The sequence below is a fragment of the Phodopus roborovskii genome, unplaced genomic scaffold (assembly GCF_943737965.1).
Source record: "Phodopus roborovskii unplaced genomic scaffold, PHOROB, whole genome shotgun sequence".
In the NCBI taxonomy this organism is placed as follows: domain Eukaryota; kingdom Metazoa; phylum Chordata; class Mammalia; order Rodentia; family Cricetidae; genus Phodopus; species Phodopus roborovskii.
Window position 1 is genome coordinate 36292147 of NW_026126525.1, and position 15621 is coordinate 36307767.

General features: G+C 36.1%; 1 protein-coding gene across 1 annotated transcript in view; it reads left to right on the top strand.

Annotated features, from left to right (window-relative positions):
• Wwp1 (WW domain containing E3 ubiquitin protein ligase 1) overlaps positions 1–15621 on the top strand; it is a 95760-nt gene that overhangs the window by 33414 nt on the left and 46725 nt on the right. The window contains exons 3-7 of the mRNA XM_051198436.1: positions 1268–1358; positions 7178–7316; positions 7873–7997; positions 13011–13148; positions 13239–13305. Coding sequence (XP_051054393.1) covers positions 1289–1358; positions 7178–7316; positions 7873–7997; positions 13011–13148; positions 13239–13305 — 539 coding nt within the window. The 5' untranslated portion in view covers positions 1268–1288. The remainder of the gene's footprint in view (positions 1–1267; positions 1359–7177; positions 7317–7872; positions 7998–13010; positions 13149–13238; positions 13306–15621) is intronic.

Consider the following 15621-nt stretch of genomic DNA (forward strand, 5'->3'; position numbering starts at 1 on the left):
TCTTTCAGATTCATGGCCTTGTTTTTCACTAATTTGTTATTTCATGCATATATGTATAGGTATATGCTTATCTATTTCTAAATATAATTTGTTCAGTCCATACAATGTTACTTGTATCTAAGTTTTTAGGGCTGACTGATTGGTTTCTTATATGAACATGATAGTTGATTGTTCTTAAGTATATATCATTTATAAAACTGTTTCCTCTTCTGTAGAGTAAGAGTATTGACCTGAATGAGGTCTTGATCATAGATTAAGCAACTCTTGTTGTGTGTGTGTCTGCATATGCACTTATGTATATCCCAACACTTAATCTATGTAAATCTAAGCAAGTGAAGAGAGTGTAATGATTTCAGAATATTGGTTCCTAAATGTCGGGAAAGGATCTAAATAGAGCACAGAAAAGACAGTAAATTAAGGGAAAATCAAGATGACATAAGTGTTTCTCAATTTTTCTCAGAATATCCCACTGTAATATTTAGTACATTAAAGGTAGATAGAAGTTGAGCCTTGAGATAATTGACCTGTAGAAGAAAGCTATAGATAGCTCTGCTTTTTAATTTTTTTTTTTTTTTTTTTTTTTTTAGCAAAATTTAGGTTCTTAATTAAGTATAGTTTAAATTGTTGTACTGTGATTATTTGGGAGACTGTTTTTATTCTTAGGAAATACACACTGAAGTATTCAAGAATAAAAGGGCTATCTACTCAGGAGATTTCAATAATACATAAATATATTGCATTTGCATATTCATGTATATTGTGGTTTAGTAAGGCTCAGGAAAAACAGATAGGCTGAATAGATGTTTATTCAGGGAGAAATAGCATACAACAGAGACAGATGAACACCAGCAGGTTTCTGGTCCCAAGCATGACTCTAGATATTCTCTGTTTCCCTTTCTCAGAGCTAGTTCCCCCAGGTTATGTATGCCCCTGTCCCCACCCCTCAATGGGCATGGTCAGTGCCACAGGTGCGGACAAAGTGAATATCTCACTACACCTGTGTATATTCATTTTTAAGTGAACATATGATCCTGAATTCTTAGTATTATTATTTCCTGTGTTGCTCAAGTTCACTCAGGTATGGTTAAATGGCCACACTCTTATATAATGTTTCTATACTGTCTTAATTTTAACTGAAAAAGATAATTGAGAACTTGTGATGAGTGTGAGTGTGAATTCTCATTGATTTAAATGCACAGTTTAATTATCTTGAAAATTGAAATCTCTTTGACATGTGAACATTTTTTTTTTTTTTTTTTTTTTTAAGAGTCAAGGTGAATTTTGGGACATGGCCACTGCTTCACCAAGGTCTGATACTAGTGATAACCACAGTGAAAGGTTACAGCTAAAGGTAACTGGTAAGTGATTTTAATAATAATGTAATATTGTGATGGTTAGATGAAACTGGATTTTGCATACCTAAATAGGTAAATATATTCTATAAGTGATGCCCTTGAGACATACACATTGAAGTTAGATTGATGTTAGGCAGCACTAGGTTTTAATGTCTTGCCTTCATGTTCTATCCTTTTGTCTTTCCTTGACTTTATCATTTTGTTCATTTCTGTTTTTAAAGTAAAAATCACTTTGTAAAATTTATGATCTTGATTTCTCAATAGGTTGAGTAATAAAAACTACCACTTCTGCCATTAAGCAGGAGACTGGGGGTCAGAAGAACCACTGCCTTCTCTTAAGAATGAGTATGCCAGTTGGGTTCTTAGGACTCTAGTCTGTTCCTTTTATCACAAACCATGGTCTTTATAGGTCTGCTTGCCTGCCTTCCTTTTCCTTTCCTTTCCTTTCCTTTCCTTTCCTTTCCTTTCCTTTCCTTTCCTTTCCTTTCCTTTCCTTTTCCTTTTCCCTTTTCCTTTTCCTATTCCTTTTCCTGGAAATTGAAGCCAGTGCCTTGTGTGCACTAGGCAAGCATTCTACCACTGAACTACATCCTCTGTTCAGCATCCTCCTTTAACCCTTTTATTTCAAACAATGAGGCACCATCATGCAAAGCCCCCTCTATTATTGGAGTCTGGCAGTTGTCTATCTGTAAACTGGGAGAATCCATAACCCATTTGCGCTTGGATGTTCATTTCTCCAAAGCTAGCAGTCTGTGCATGATCAGACTGCCAGCTTGGGATGGACACCATGTTATTAACTGCAGAGCTTTTCTTCTGTTGCTTTCTAGGAGCAGGAAGTGCCTTATATACTTTCACCAGTTAGAAGCTTAGTTGGGTGGGTTCTTGCTCTGGTCACTCTGTCTTGCCTTGCTAAGCTGGAAGCTTCTTCTTAATGTTGTTAATTTCCCTGTTTCTTTCAATGGCTGTGTCATTAGATCTCCTGTTTTTTTTTTTTTTTTCTCCAAACTATACATTTTGCATTTATTTGTGCCCAATGTACTCTTTTTCATTGTAGACCCAAATAAGCATTTTTAATAATAAACAGATAACAAATTCATTATTATGTTGCTTTTTGTTGTTGGTTTTTTATTGCTTTACTCTTTTTGCTTTTTTGGGGGCCCATCACTAATCTCCTAAATAAATACATGGAGACTTATTCTTAGTTATGAAAGCCCATCCTTAGCTTGGCTTGTTCTTGCTAGCTTTTCTTAAGTTATCCTGGCTACCTTTTGCCTCTGCGCTTTTTTCTGTTCTTATTTCTGTATATCTTACTTTCACTTTTACTCACACTTTTACTCAGTGGCTGGTTGAGTGGCTGGGTAGCTGGCTTCTGGTGTCCTCCTCTCCTTGTTCTCTCTTGTTCCAGCTTTCTCCTTCTGTTAATACTCTCTGCCTGCAAGCCCAGCCTATTATTTCTCTTGCTTTGCTATTGTTTGTTCAGCGTTTTATTAGACTGTCAGGTGTTCTAGACAGGCAAAGCATCACAGCTTCACAGAGTTCAACAAATGCATCATAAACAAACAAAAGCAACACTTCTTGACATTGTTAGATGAATGTTCCAGAGCATAAACAAATGAACCATACCTTAAAACAATATTCTACAACGGCTTTGAAATTGCCTCCACTAAAGAAATTAGTCAATTACGTTTTAATGTTTGCCTCAGGCAAGTTCTTAGGACAAGAGCAAAAAGCAGTTAAATTAATTGCCAAAATTTCACACAAAAGGCCATAAGTCTGGTTGCTTATGTTGTTCCCCTCTGAAACACTTTTTGAGGTGGTCTTCCATGACATGCATTGCTCTCTGCAATACTGATTCTTCAGTCTTGCTAGGAAGGCTTATTATCTCTGTTTATGGTCTTCAACTGCTTTTCTAGTCCAAAATTTCAAACCTTTCCACATTCCTCCAAAAACCACTTGGTCAGGTTCTTTCCAGCAACAGTGGACTCTCTGGTAGCAACTTCTGTATCACTTTTCTATTGCTGTGATAAAACATCATGGCTAATGCAACTTACAAAAGAAACAGTTTATTTGGGCTTATAGTTAATAAGAGGCAAGAATCCGTTGCAGTGAGAAAAGATGGCATCAGGAGCAGGAAGCCCATAGCTTATATCTTCAAATGTAAGTACAAAGCAGAGAGAACTAGTTTAGTTTAGGTTTTTTTTTGTCTCTGTTTAGTCAAGCTTATATTACTCTGGAACTGTGTAGCCAGGGCTAATGTTCACTTTGTGTTCTTCCTGCTTTAGTTTCCCAAGTACTGGTACTACAGTCATATACTAATATCATGTTCATCACATATTTTTTTTCTTTCTTTTTTTTTTTTTTTTGATTTTTTTGTTTTGTTTTGTTTTGAGACAAATCTCTCTGTAGGGCCTAGGGCGACTTCAGCCCCTTTTAGCCACCTAAGCACTGGAATTACACGTGTGTGCCACTGTGCCCATGTCTCTTCTTTATTTCTGCTTTTTATCTATAGCTGATTGAAGGGAACATACATACAAGAACAGTGTGCTTTCCTGGTGTATCTGAGACTTTGAGTTTCATCTCAGCTTTTAAAAAACCAACCACTCAGTCAACCAATAAATATACTAGAAATAGGAAAATCATGATCTAAAAGTCAAACAGAGGGTAACCCACTGTAATATAATAATTTACTATACCAACAAAATAAATATAATAGCATGCAGAGATAAACAATTTTCAGTATTGTAGATTTTAAGATTTGCAAATGAAAGGATCAGAAGCAAAGTTTGCAAGGTATATATAGTGTCTTAGTTATACTTTAAACACATGTTGATTTTTACATTTATGTATGTGCACATACATGAGCCATGGCACATGTACATGTCAGAATTAACTTTCAGGAATCTCTACTATTTGGGTTCCAGGGATTGAACTCAGGTCATTAGGCTTAGTAGCAAGTGTCTTTACTCACAGAGCCACCCCAGCAGCCCTTAATTTCACTGAAATTGTGAGTGTCTTTAGAGTTTGTGATGTACGTTATAGGTGATTATTCTCAAGCATTTAATTATTTATGGGCTAACTATTTTTTCTTGATTTTAATTGTTACTACCTTACTTATTCTATTGCTATTTTTTACATTATTGTCATACTGTCTAGCTATTTTCATTTTATAGTAAATAAATTTGGAGACATCTTTAATTAGCTCCTATTTTATGCATATTTGTCTCTGTTCTCTATATTCTTTTGCTCCTTATTGGAGTTTAAGCCCCCATTTTTCTCTGTGTCTACCCCAAACACTCAAACTCAATAATTTGATGTTTTTGTTGTAAAATGGTATATTAAATTGGAGATGCTTTAAAACTTTTATGTTAAAGTTACCAGATCAAATCATTTTCTTCCTCTTTGGTTTCCATTGTTCAAGTTTTATGGTAATTTTCATGTGGACATTTGTTATTAAATGTTTTTAGGGGGTTTTTGATTAAAGAACCCCATCTGATGTCTGCTAATTTCCAATATTTACATAGTTTACTGTGAAGGGCATTTTGAGTATAACACCAAAGGTAAACCAACAAATGGGGAAATATAATTTATCCTGTTTCTACTAATTAGAACTCCTGTTTAAGATAGTAGCATTCACTTTATTTAAAACTATTAATTTTATATTTACTTACTATTGAGTCACCATGTTACAAATTTTCATGAGATTAAAAAAAAAGGTATTTTTAAAAATCTTTGTGTGTGTGTGTGGGGGGGGTTCTGTTAATAGTAGTAGCTTTTAGTACTATCAAGCACTTTGCCAAATAAAGATACACAATGAGCATATTTTGAGTGGGTCTGCAGTTAACTCATTAGTAATAGCATAGGTAAAGTCACCATACTGGATGTGGGGAATTTGTTGATGATCGTGCTTTTGCATGCCTTCACTCACCAATCCTAAGAATTGGGTATTATTGTTCCCCTGTTTTTCAGGTGAGAAAATGGAGGGGCAGAGCCGTTAATTGACCTCCTTCAGGTCAGGATTCTAGTAATGGCAAAGTTAAAACCTGAACCCAGATAAATTACACTTGTATGCTTTCAATATGATCCTGTATTGCCTTCTCTTTACTTAAAATTTGGGGAAAGATAGGACCTGTATGTATTAAAGAAATGGCTTTTATGTGGAATGAAACCTTCTATATGGGTAGTTTCTTGAGAAGTAACAAGTCTGGCCCCTTATATCGGTCCCTTGGTGGTAAACTTAGAGCAACTTGCAACATGGAAGGATGAGAATGAGTTTACCAAGACCCTCATATAGTAGCACTTCAGACTTAAATTTAAACATGGTTTGCACTCCAATGTCAGTATTTTAATAAACATTTGTTTAAAATCTTTTTTGTTATTCTTTATGTTTTAATACTATTTCACACACTTTACCCCTCTCCCATCACTTTCACTTTGTATTTCATTGGCTTGTTTGACTAATTTCTCTCAGCAGAATGGAAGCTTATGTATATTGTTTTATTTCTTAACAATTTTTGGGTGTGACATGGGTGCTTTTCTTTTGTCATCTCAGACCCAGGATAGTGAATTGCTTACAGAGTGATCATATGTGCTGTTTTCACTGGTTGGTAGTCAGTATTTTGTCCTAGAATACTGGACAGTTCTGTGTTTGGAATAACAGTTGCAATCATTAAAGGCACATGTTTAAGCTAAATTAATTCCTTACTACTTTGGGTGAATTAAAAATTCCCTTTCTGTAAAAGGTTATGGTTAATTTTTATCTCATGATGACATTTGATTTTCAAAATTTTTAAATAGATAAGTTTTTGATTGAAACTGTTTTTCCAGGTAAAGCATTCAATAATTTGTAATAAATGGGCCACAGTTATATAGCCAATACCACCTTGATGAAGGTGTTTACTTTTCTCACAGTTCTTGGTACAATTTGAAATTATATGTAAATAGCAGGTAAAGATAGAAACCATTCAGGTATGGTAGTGCACACTGATGGCTCTTTGAACTTGAGAGACAGAGGAGAGGATCGTGAATTCGAGTCTAGGTTGGGTTACATTGGGAGAACTTTATCTCAAATATATAATATATATCAGTAGAGACATAAATACCCTGTTCTGTGACAGGAGTGTAAAATGATGAAACCACTTCGGAAAAATCGTCTGGCATTTATTCATCGGAGACTTACTATGCTACCTAGCAGTTCTAATTTATCTAAGGCAAATGAAAACATGTCCACAGCAAAACTTTTACATGAATGTTTATAGAAGTTTTAGACACAATAGCTACAAAGTCATTTAAATATCTTTCAAGTAATAGATAAATAAAATGTGGTATATCAATAATGGAATGGTATTTAGGAGAAAAAAAGAATGAAGTATTGATGAATGCTGCAACACTGGTGGAACTTGAAAGCATGTTAAGTGAAAGAAGGCAGTCATGAAAGACTGTGTATCTGATCCCACAACATGGACTTTTCAGAACAGGTAATCTATACAGACATGTTTGGGGTCACTGGCAGAAGATAGGAACATTACTACTTAATAATCAGTTGGTCTTTGGAAGAATTAGCAAAAATGTTTTAAAATTAATTTGTATGTTTGTATAAATCTGAATCTATCCTATTCAAATGGATGAATTATCTCAATAAATTGAGTACTGAGAAATTCAGATGGCTCTTTCAGACATTAGTAGCTTCTCCTTTTGCCAGTGAGACAGGTACTAGAGGTGGAAGACTTCTGTTTTTATTGGCTTACTAGTTGGCAATGCTGTGATTTTTTTTTTTTTTTTTTTTTTTTTTTTTTGGTTACATAGTAATTATTGTTTTCTATTAGTTTCTAGTGCCAAACTAAAAAGAAAAAAAAACTGGTTTGGAACAGCAATATATACTGAAGTCATTGTAGAAGGAGAAATTAAGAAAACAGCAAAATCCAGTAGTAGTTCTAATCCAAAATGGGATGAGCAGCTGATTGTGTGAGTATCTTATGTAAAGGATATAAAATCTTCAAATCACATGTCCCATGTTTCGTATTTTGTAGAATGACTTCAAGTATGAAGGTTTTTTCTTTATCTAAGAAAGAATTTAACAGATGAAAATTTTAATTTCACTTTTCTCAAAGAGGAAGCATAATCATTGTGTTTTTGTTTTATAGAAAGTTATTTCCATATGGCCCTGTTATCTCTGAATGTTTGTTATAGAAATCAAATAGAAGAATTTTATCACTGCCAGTCATTCTGTACAGTTCTAAAAATGTGTTCCCAGAGGAGAGGTTTTTCTGAGGTCTCAGTAAGACAATCAGTGCTGTGTTGCTCAGTGGGTTGCTAACTACAAAAATCCCGAAGTAGTTTCAAAAGTCATAATGTATTTGTGAATATTTGTTATATTCAATTCTGATCCAATCACTTTACTATTTCATATAGTAGTAAACTGAATTCAAAGTTTTAGAAAAACTTTGAAATAGATGACTTTAAAAGAATTAGCACACACAATGATGCCGTGTTTATTTTTGTTATAATGTTATTCATGCAGAAATGTGACCCCACAGACCACCTTGGAGTTTCGAGTTTGGAGTCACCACACTTTAAAAGCAGATGCTCTGTTAGGAAGAGCAACAGTGGAATTGAAACAAGTGCTGTTAACACATAACAGGAAATGTAAGTGGCTTTCTAACCTTCATTTCTTTATACATTATTTTAGAGACCTTAAACATATCCTTCTAAAGTCTAGAAGTGAGTTGTAGTGTTGTGTTCATAAAGAACTTAAAATTGCCAGTGGTTGCTTTCAGAACTGTGCCATAGTGTACATTGGGCAGTATTTCCCCATCCTTTTTCCACACTGTAGATCATCTACCAGTTCTCTGATACCAGTTACCAGTAATTTCATATTTACTTGTGAACTTTAAGACCTAGTTCAAGCATGGTGGTATATGCCCATAATTCCAGGTTTCAGTAGGCTGAGTCAGAAGAATTGTGAAGTCAAGGTTAACCTAGGGTGAATAGATAAATAGCATGTCCTCTCCCTTCTCTCTGAGTGCTGGGGATCAAACATAGGGTCTTGTGCATACTAGGCAGGGACTTTGCCTCTTCACTGAGTCCCTGCCCTTGATCATATTCTTATTTTCCTTGACAGTGACAACTTTATTTAGATCAAGTATTTTAGCATTATACTTTTTCTCTGATAACCAGTTCATTCTAAAAAGTATGGAAATGAAAAATCAAAGAGGAGTGCCTGGGCAACACAGTAGAGCTGGCCCTCATGGTATCGGTGCAGGAGAGCCAACCCTAGGGCCTGCAAGCAGGAGAACAAGACCCTGCTTGTTGCTTCTTTGCTGCATAGGATATCTAGTTGGGGCAGTGCTGGAAAGCTCTCCCTGGTGGTAAGGATGGGGAAGAGCTGGTGGGCTGATGAACCCAGCTACCACCCAGGGCCAGAACCAGGGCTGAGTTGGCCCATACCACCATCCACTCTACCTATGGACTGCTGGAGCATTTGAAGGGGCCAGTACTGCAGCTTTCTGCAGGATCTACCTGCATGTCAACAACGGATGTCCAAGAGGAGCCCCAGTGAGGGCCCAGTATCGATAATGTAGCAGAAGCCAGAGGCCTCCAACCAGACCAATGACTCATTGCAATGAACATTTGCAAGTAAAGATGTATGGACTAAAGGGTATACTGTGTCATACTACAGCTTCTATGGTGTGATTTTTTTTCTTTTAAATTTTATTTTATTTTGGTGAAAAGTTGCAAGAGCAGAGGATAGATACGAAGGGACAGGGAGATGAATGGGATGGAGATGCATGATGTGAAATTCACAAAGAACCAATAAAAAGTTTTTTAAAAAAGGAAAAAAAGTCACAGCGGAGTATAGAAATTATAATTCTATCTAAAAATAACCACTCAATAATTTGTTTTTTTTCCTTCTTCTTAGATATACTTTTTCCCTGAACTTATCATCTACTTCTCTTTAAAAACAATTAACACTACACTATAAGTACCATAGTTCCATGATTGACATTTTATGGCATTGGGTTTCTTAAAGCAGTTCAGAGGACAGTAACATTTAGCCTTTTGTCAGTATATACACAATTTTGGGTATATAGACTTAGATTTATAATTCTTTAGAGTTTGTGGGTTTTAATCTAAAATTAGTACTTCATTGAAGATTTAAAAACCAGAATTCTAGTTCATGACATATTTTGAGGAGACATTTCACAAGTTTGAAGTTTCACAGGGCCCACTCATCTTTGAATTGTGCCACAAGACTACTGCTGAAGGGGACATTAGTTTGGATTTTTTTTTTAATTATTTTATTTTTAAATTCTATGTATGTGTGTCTTTGTAATGAGAATATGTACATGTAAATGCAGTTGCCCAAGGAGGCTGGAGACATTGGATTTCCCTGGAGGTGGAATTATAGGCAGCTGTGAGACCTGATATAGATGCTCAGGTCCTCTCAAGAGCAGTCCGCACACTTAATTGGTGACTCCTCTCCAGCGCAGGAGCTGCAGAGTGGTTTTCACACTGCCATCCCTGATATCAGGCAGTTTTTAACAGTCCACTTGAAGTAAGGCCTCTTGTTGACATTTGTGGGTCTTTGTGCTCTTTACCTCATTTTCTTAGCTACTTTTTTAGTAATTCCTCAAAGTTGGGGCTAAGGTTGTCTCTTAGTAGTGGAATACTTGCCTAGCGTGGGCAAGGCCTTGGCTCAGTCTCCAGCACTGTGGCAAAAACAAAAAACCCTAAACATTGGTTTGTTAGGTTGAATTTAAAATGTCAGTACTTAAAATAGTAAGTTAATTTTTCTTGTTTTTTTTTTTTTTTTTTTTTAAGTCAGGTTAGTCATTGCCCCAATTTCACAACGGCAGCTTGTGAAATGAAGGATAGGAACAATGGCTAGGCTGTTGAAGATAAAGATACCCCACACCCCCTCAAGATAACCTGTTTCTTTCTTGGGTAAAAGCCAGAACTGTCCTTGAGCTTCTTAGTAGTGTCATCTTTGCCTTAGGCCAGAGATACCAAAAGTGTTTAGGGATTCAGGATCCCTGATCCCAGGTAGTTTGGTTTCCTCTTCAGAGGGGGAAGAGGTGTGAGAATAGCAGTGGGAAACATTTCTGGTTAGTAGAATCAGACACACAACTATCAGTTGGGCAGGTCAACCACTTGGCCAAGGTACCACCCCTCAAGAAGGAATGATTACCTCTAAGAAGACTGGTTTGCTTTAAGGAATTATTACCTCTTTAAAAGTATTGTACTTTAATTATTACAATACTTTCCCTTCCTAGAATTCCTGATCCCACATAGCCTCTCCAACCTAATATGAAGTTGCCACGTCTTTGAGTCTGCCCACCTTTGCAGCTTTTCCTTCTTTCTGTTTCGTTATTTTGGATGCTGGTCAACACCTAAGAATGCTTTTCTGATGTCTTGGACGTCCTTATTCTTTTGCTAAAACTCCCTACCCACCACTCGGCTGTCTTAGCAGAGACCTCCATGCTGGTAATGCAAACAATATGACTCTTCCTTCTAGCATCTATTATTCTCCTGTGAACAACTGCTGAGATTTACAGCTTGCTTGCCCTGGGATGTTTTTCTATTAAACTCTAGTAATATTGCTCCCTAGCATCAAAAGAAAAGAAAAAGTTCCTTCTGAAAATTCACATGTAATTGAAAGTTTTTTAACACTAGAGTTTTAAAGAAGAAAATATATTATTTATGGTTTATACTAATTTAATTATTTGCTATTGCTTGACTTATTTTAGTCATGTTATTTGTCTTGGTACAGAAATTAATAGCCTTTGGAATCCAGCCTTACCTGGATTCTTACATCATCATCTATATTCCTATTGCTCTACATTTAGATTGTGTTTAACTCTGTTCTGAAGGTTAGACTGTACTCAGTCCCAATACAAATATTTAATCACCTAACCCTTATGTAAAGGTATCTATCTTAGCAGTAATCTTTGAGGAAACTTGTAATGTCAATATACTTTGAGAGGAAATCCTCATAAATTGTATAAACTTAGGTATCTGATCTACTTGAGCAAAATGTTTGCACATTTGTACAGTAAGCGGAGGATTTCAGAAAAATAGCAGTAGTATCCTATGTACCAGTCATTACATTTTTGTTGTTTTGTTTGGAGGCAGGGTCTTCCTATGTAGCCAGACTGTCCTTAAACTCATGATTTTTCTGTCTGGGCCTCTTGAGTGCTAAAAACACAGTCATGTTCCATCATACTCAGATCTTGAACAACTGGAGGCTTTTCTCACTTGTGTCTGATCAAGGTGATGGTGGGATTGTTTTCTTCTAATACTTCTTACATTGACTTGTAGATAACCATCCTTTCCCCCATGTCTTCATATAGTTTCTCTGGTATATATGTTTATGTCAGTAAATTTCTACTGGTAGGGCAGCATTTGGGAGGCAGAGGCAGGGAACTCTTTATGAATTTGAGACCAGCTGTGGATATAGTGAGTTCCAGGACAACCAGTGTTACACAAACCAAAAAAATCCACAAAAAAGAAAATCACATTATCACCATATTAGATAATAAAATGATCACTGATGAATTTTAAGGAGAATTATTTTTCTAAATTATTAAATGACAAATTATATTTATGGAGTAAGAAATCATTTTATGGTTTATGTATAAAAGTCAGTAACCAAATCAAGCTAATTAATATGTCTGTTCAAGTATCCTTGCTTGTGATACATGTTTAAGCTTTCAGTGATTTTTGAACTTTACAGTACATAATTACTTGCTAATTCACCACACCATAGTATATTTCAAATGGGAAAACCCATATTCCTTTTGTATATTTGAAGTTTTACACTCTTCCACTGTTGTCTTTACAAATTCTTCTCATTTCCAAGTAAATTTAATATATATTCTGTGGGATGGAAGTTGAATTGAAGTGGCTTTGCATTTAAATCAGAATAAATTTAATGGGAGGGAAGTATGTGGACTTCCATAAGAAAGCAACACCAAGCTGTCTTCACAGATGTAGCATATTGAACAACTGTGTTAGGTGTGGGTCTCCTAACTTTCTGTGCAGCTTTGAAGTAGGTCATTATTGACTCTTGGCTGGGCTTGAAGTTCCTTTTACTTCCTTTTTGTCTTTTTGGTTTTGTTTGTTTGGTTTTGTTTTTGGTTTTTTGAGACAGGGTTTCTCTGTCAACAGTCCTGACCATCTTAGAACTCACTCAGTAGACCACAGTGGCCTGGAACTCACAGAGATCTGCCTTCCTCTGTGTCCTGAGTGCTGGGATTAAGGGCGTGTATCCTTTTGATGCTTTTATTGTTCCATTTTGTAGTGAAAAGTGAGGAAACTGAGGCTAAATAAAGCTTGAATAACAGTGTTGTATTGGCTAGTATGAAATTGTGTCTCATCCATGGGTCTTCACAGTTTTACACAGCTGTTGTGCTTATTGTGTAAATAATATTAGCCTATCCTCTGTAGGTTATACTGTGCACAGCTGCAAATAAAGATAATGTCACAAGTGTGGAGCTTGGGAAGCAGAATCACTGAACTGTCCATGAACCGAATTATTCGTGTTGTGGTTTATGCACAGTCAAGTTCTGAAATACAGCATTCTTGAATTGAGGTATCTCTAAAACATGCTTTTATATGTGGAAAATGTTTTTAAATTGGAATCTTCTTTTTTTTTTCTAGTAGAAAAAGTGAAAGAAATATTAAAACTTTCCTTGGAAAACAAGAATGGCATAGTGCAAACTGGTGAATTGACAGTTGTGCTCGATGGAATAGTGATTGAGCAAGAAAATCTAACAAACCACAACTCTTCTCCAACCAGTAAGCTGTGCTCATGTGCTTTTAAATTTAAGTAAACAAAGTTGACAAGAAATATGTAAAAACTGAGCTGCTTTCCTTCCTGATGTTTAGTAGAAATACAGCAGAATGGTGATGCCTTACATGAAGATGGAGACCCTTCAGTACAGACAACTGCCAGGTAGAATTCTTCCTTTAATTATTTGTGCCACCATGTTGCAATATTTCCCAGGCATGAAGTTTGCTTTTAATTTACTTTATTTTCTGCTAGCTCCCAACTCATGTCCTTCCTGCTTCAGTTTCTTGATTGTTAGTATTATATTTTGGGGTGGAGTTGGGGGTGTTCAGGATCTTATGTAGCTGACTTCAGACTTACTGTGCAGTTAAAGATAACCTCTAATGTCTGATCCCCTTGCTTCTTCCTCTCAGGAGCTGGGGTTAAAGGTACACACCCGATTTAGAAATTTAACCTTTTTTTTTCTTTTGGTGTTTTCAGTCCTGGCTGTCCTAGAACTCATTCTGTAGACCAGGCTGGCCTTGAACTGAGAGATCGCTTGCCTGTGCCTCACAAGTGCTGGCATTAAAGGCACACACCAACCTTAATTTAATATTTGTCATATAATTTAAAAGCCTAGCCAGGGCTACATTAAAAGAACATATATAAAAAACTACCAAAAATATATTAATAAATACAAATTTAAAAACTTAAATATAAAGATGCTATTTGTCTGGTACCTGGGAAAGAAGCTTTAAAATAACAGCTTATTAAGATCTGACACATAAGAAGATCACTGTTCTGTCCATTTTCTGTAAACAAATAATTCTCTCATGTAGCATAATGTTTCAACTATTTACATTGTGGAATGTGGTCATGTTTCTTTCAAATTGAAAATGTCTTTTCACAATCAGTATTTACAGTTTGTTGGTTACTAGAGTGAGTAGTAAGTAGGGAGGCAGACCTTATTGATTTGGCATTCTCCTGTAGCTCACAAGATAATGCTCGAAAGATTATGACCACAGAATTCATCCCACTATTCACATTTTGTGATAATTAAAAGATGATTTTAAAACATGTAAATGGAATGAAAGTATATAATAGTTCAAATATGGTGGAATTTAAATCCAAAAATATGAGGGAAAATATGCCAGTAAGGGACAAAGTACAATCTTTTGGACACTGCACAGTTACTGATAACATCATTCGTAATTACTGTTGGCTGCTTCTTATCAAAAGCACTTGGACAAGTTAAATATGTGGCATACTCCTGCAGTTTGAGATACTTGGGAGGTTGAAGCAAGAGGATAGCAGGTTCGAGGCATCCTGGGGAGCTCAGTGGGATACTGTCTCAAAACAATAGCTGTGAAAAGTGGTCAGGAATATAATTCCTTGATAGAGCATTTGCTTACAGACATTTGGGTTTGATTCTCAGTACTGGCTAATTTTTTTTTTTTTTTTTTTTTTTTTTTTTTGGTTGGGAGTCTAGCAGTTGAGCCATCTCTGCAGCACACCCAATACTCTTTAAAAAGAGCGTTGAAACTATGTTTTCATATTGTGTACTTTAAAGTACAATTTTAGACTTTAAAGGAGTTTAAATTACTACCTGTACTGGCCTGTCCTTGGGATTCTGACGGGATACACCCTCAGCTGCAGTCACTAAGAGCACCATCTGTGTATATTCACTATGTTCCCTTTTAAAAGGACCCTGCCCACCTCCTGTCCTTCTCTCTTCCCTCTTCTCCTTCTCTCCGTCTGCCCACCCACCCCCACACCAGCCTCCTCTTTTCTCTCTCCTGCTGCTCCCATCCCTGCAGGCCAGTCTCCTCAGTCTCCTTCTTTTTCCCCTAATTAAAAAAAAAAACAAAAAACAAAAAATGTCTGCCTGAACCCTCACACATTTTGTCTCTCTCGAGCTACTTTTCTTAAATTACAACAACTATCACCTAAAAGGTAATCCTGCATTGTACATAGTTGCTCATGCCTGTAATGCCAGCACTTGAGAGGCAAAGGGAAAAAGATTTGCTGCAAGTTCAAGCAGGGCTGGCCATAGTTACACAGCAAGTTCTAAGCTAGCCTGATTCTTCTAGGAAGGCCTGTCTTAAGACAAAACCACCAAAACTATTATTGTTTTATTTTATGATGACACATCTTTTTTTTGAAACTAAGCCCTGTGGTGTCAGGAGAACTTCCAAGGACTTATGTCACTTAGACTTCTAGATCACTGATTCTGGATGACTGAGGAGTGATACGAAATCAGAATTATCTAAATACAATTCCAAGGTTAGGATTAATTTTGAGGCATTTCTTATAATTCTATGAGTCTTTGAAGCTACTCTCAGAGCATTTTAAGTAGCCTAACATTCTAATTTAAAATACACAATTGGAACAGTTCTTGAAGGCCTAGATACACTTGGCATACTTGGTGTGTCTTCCTTCCAGTGTGGACACTTACAACTGAAGATAGTGTAGTTGCCTGTGGTAACTGCAGTCTGTATCTTT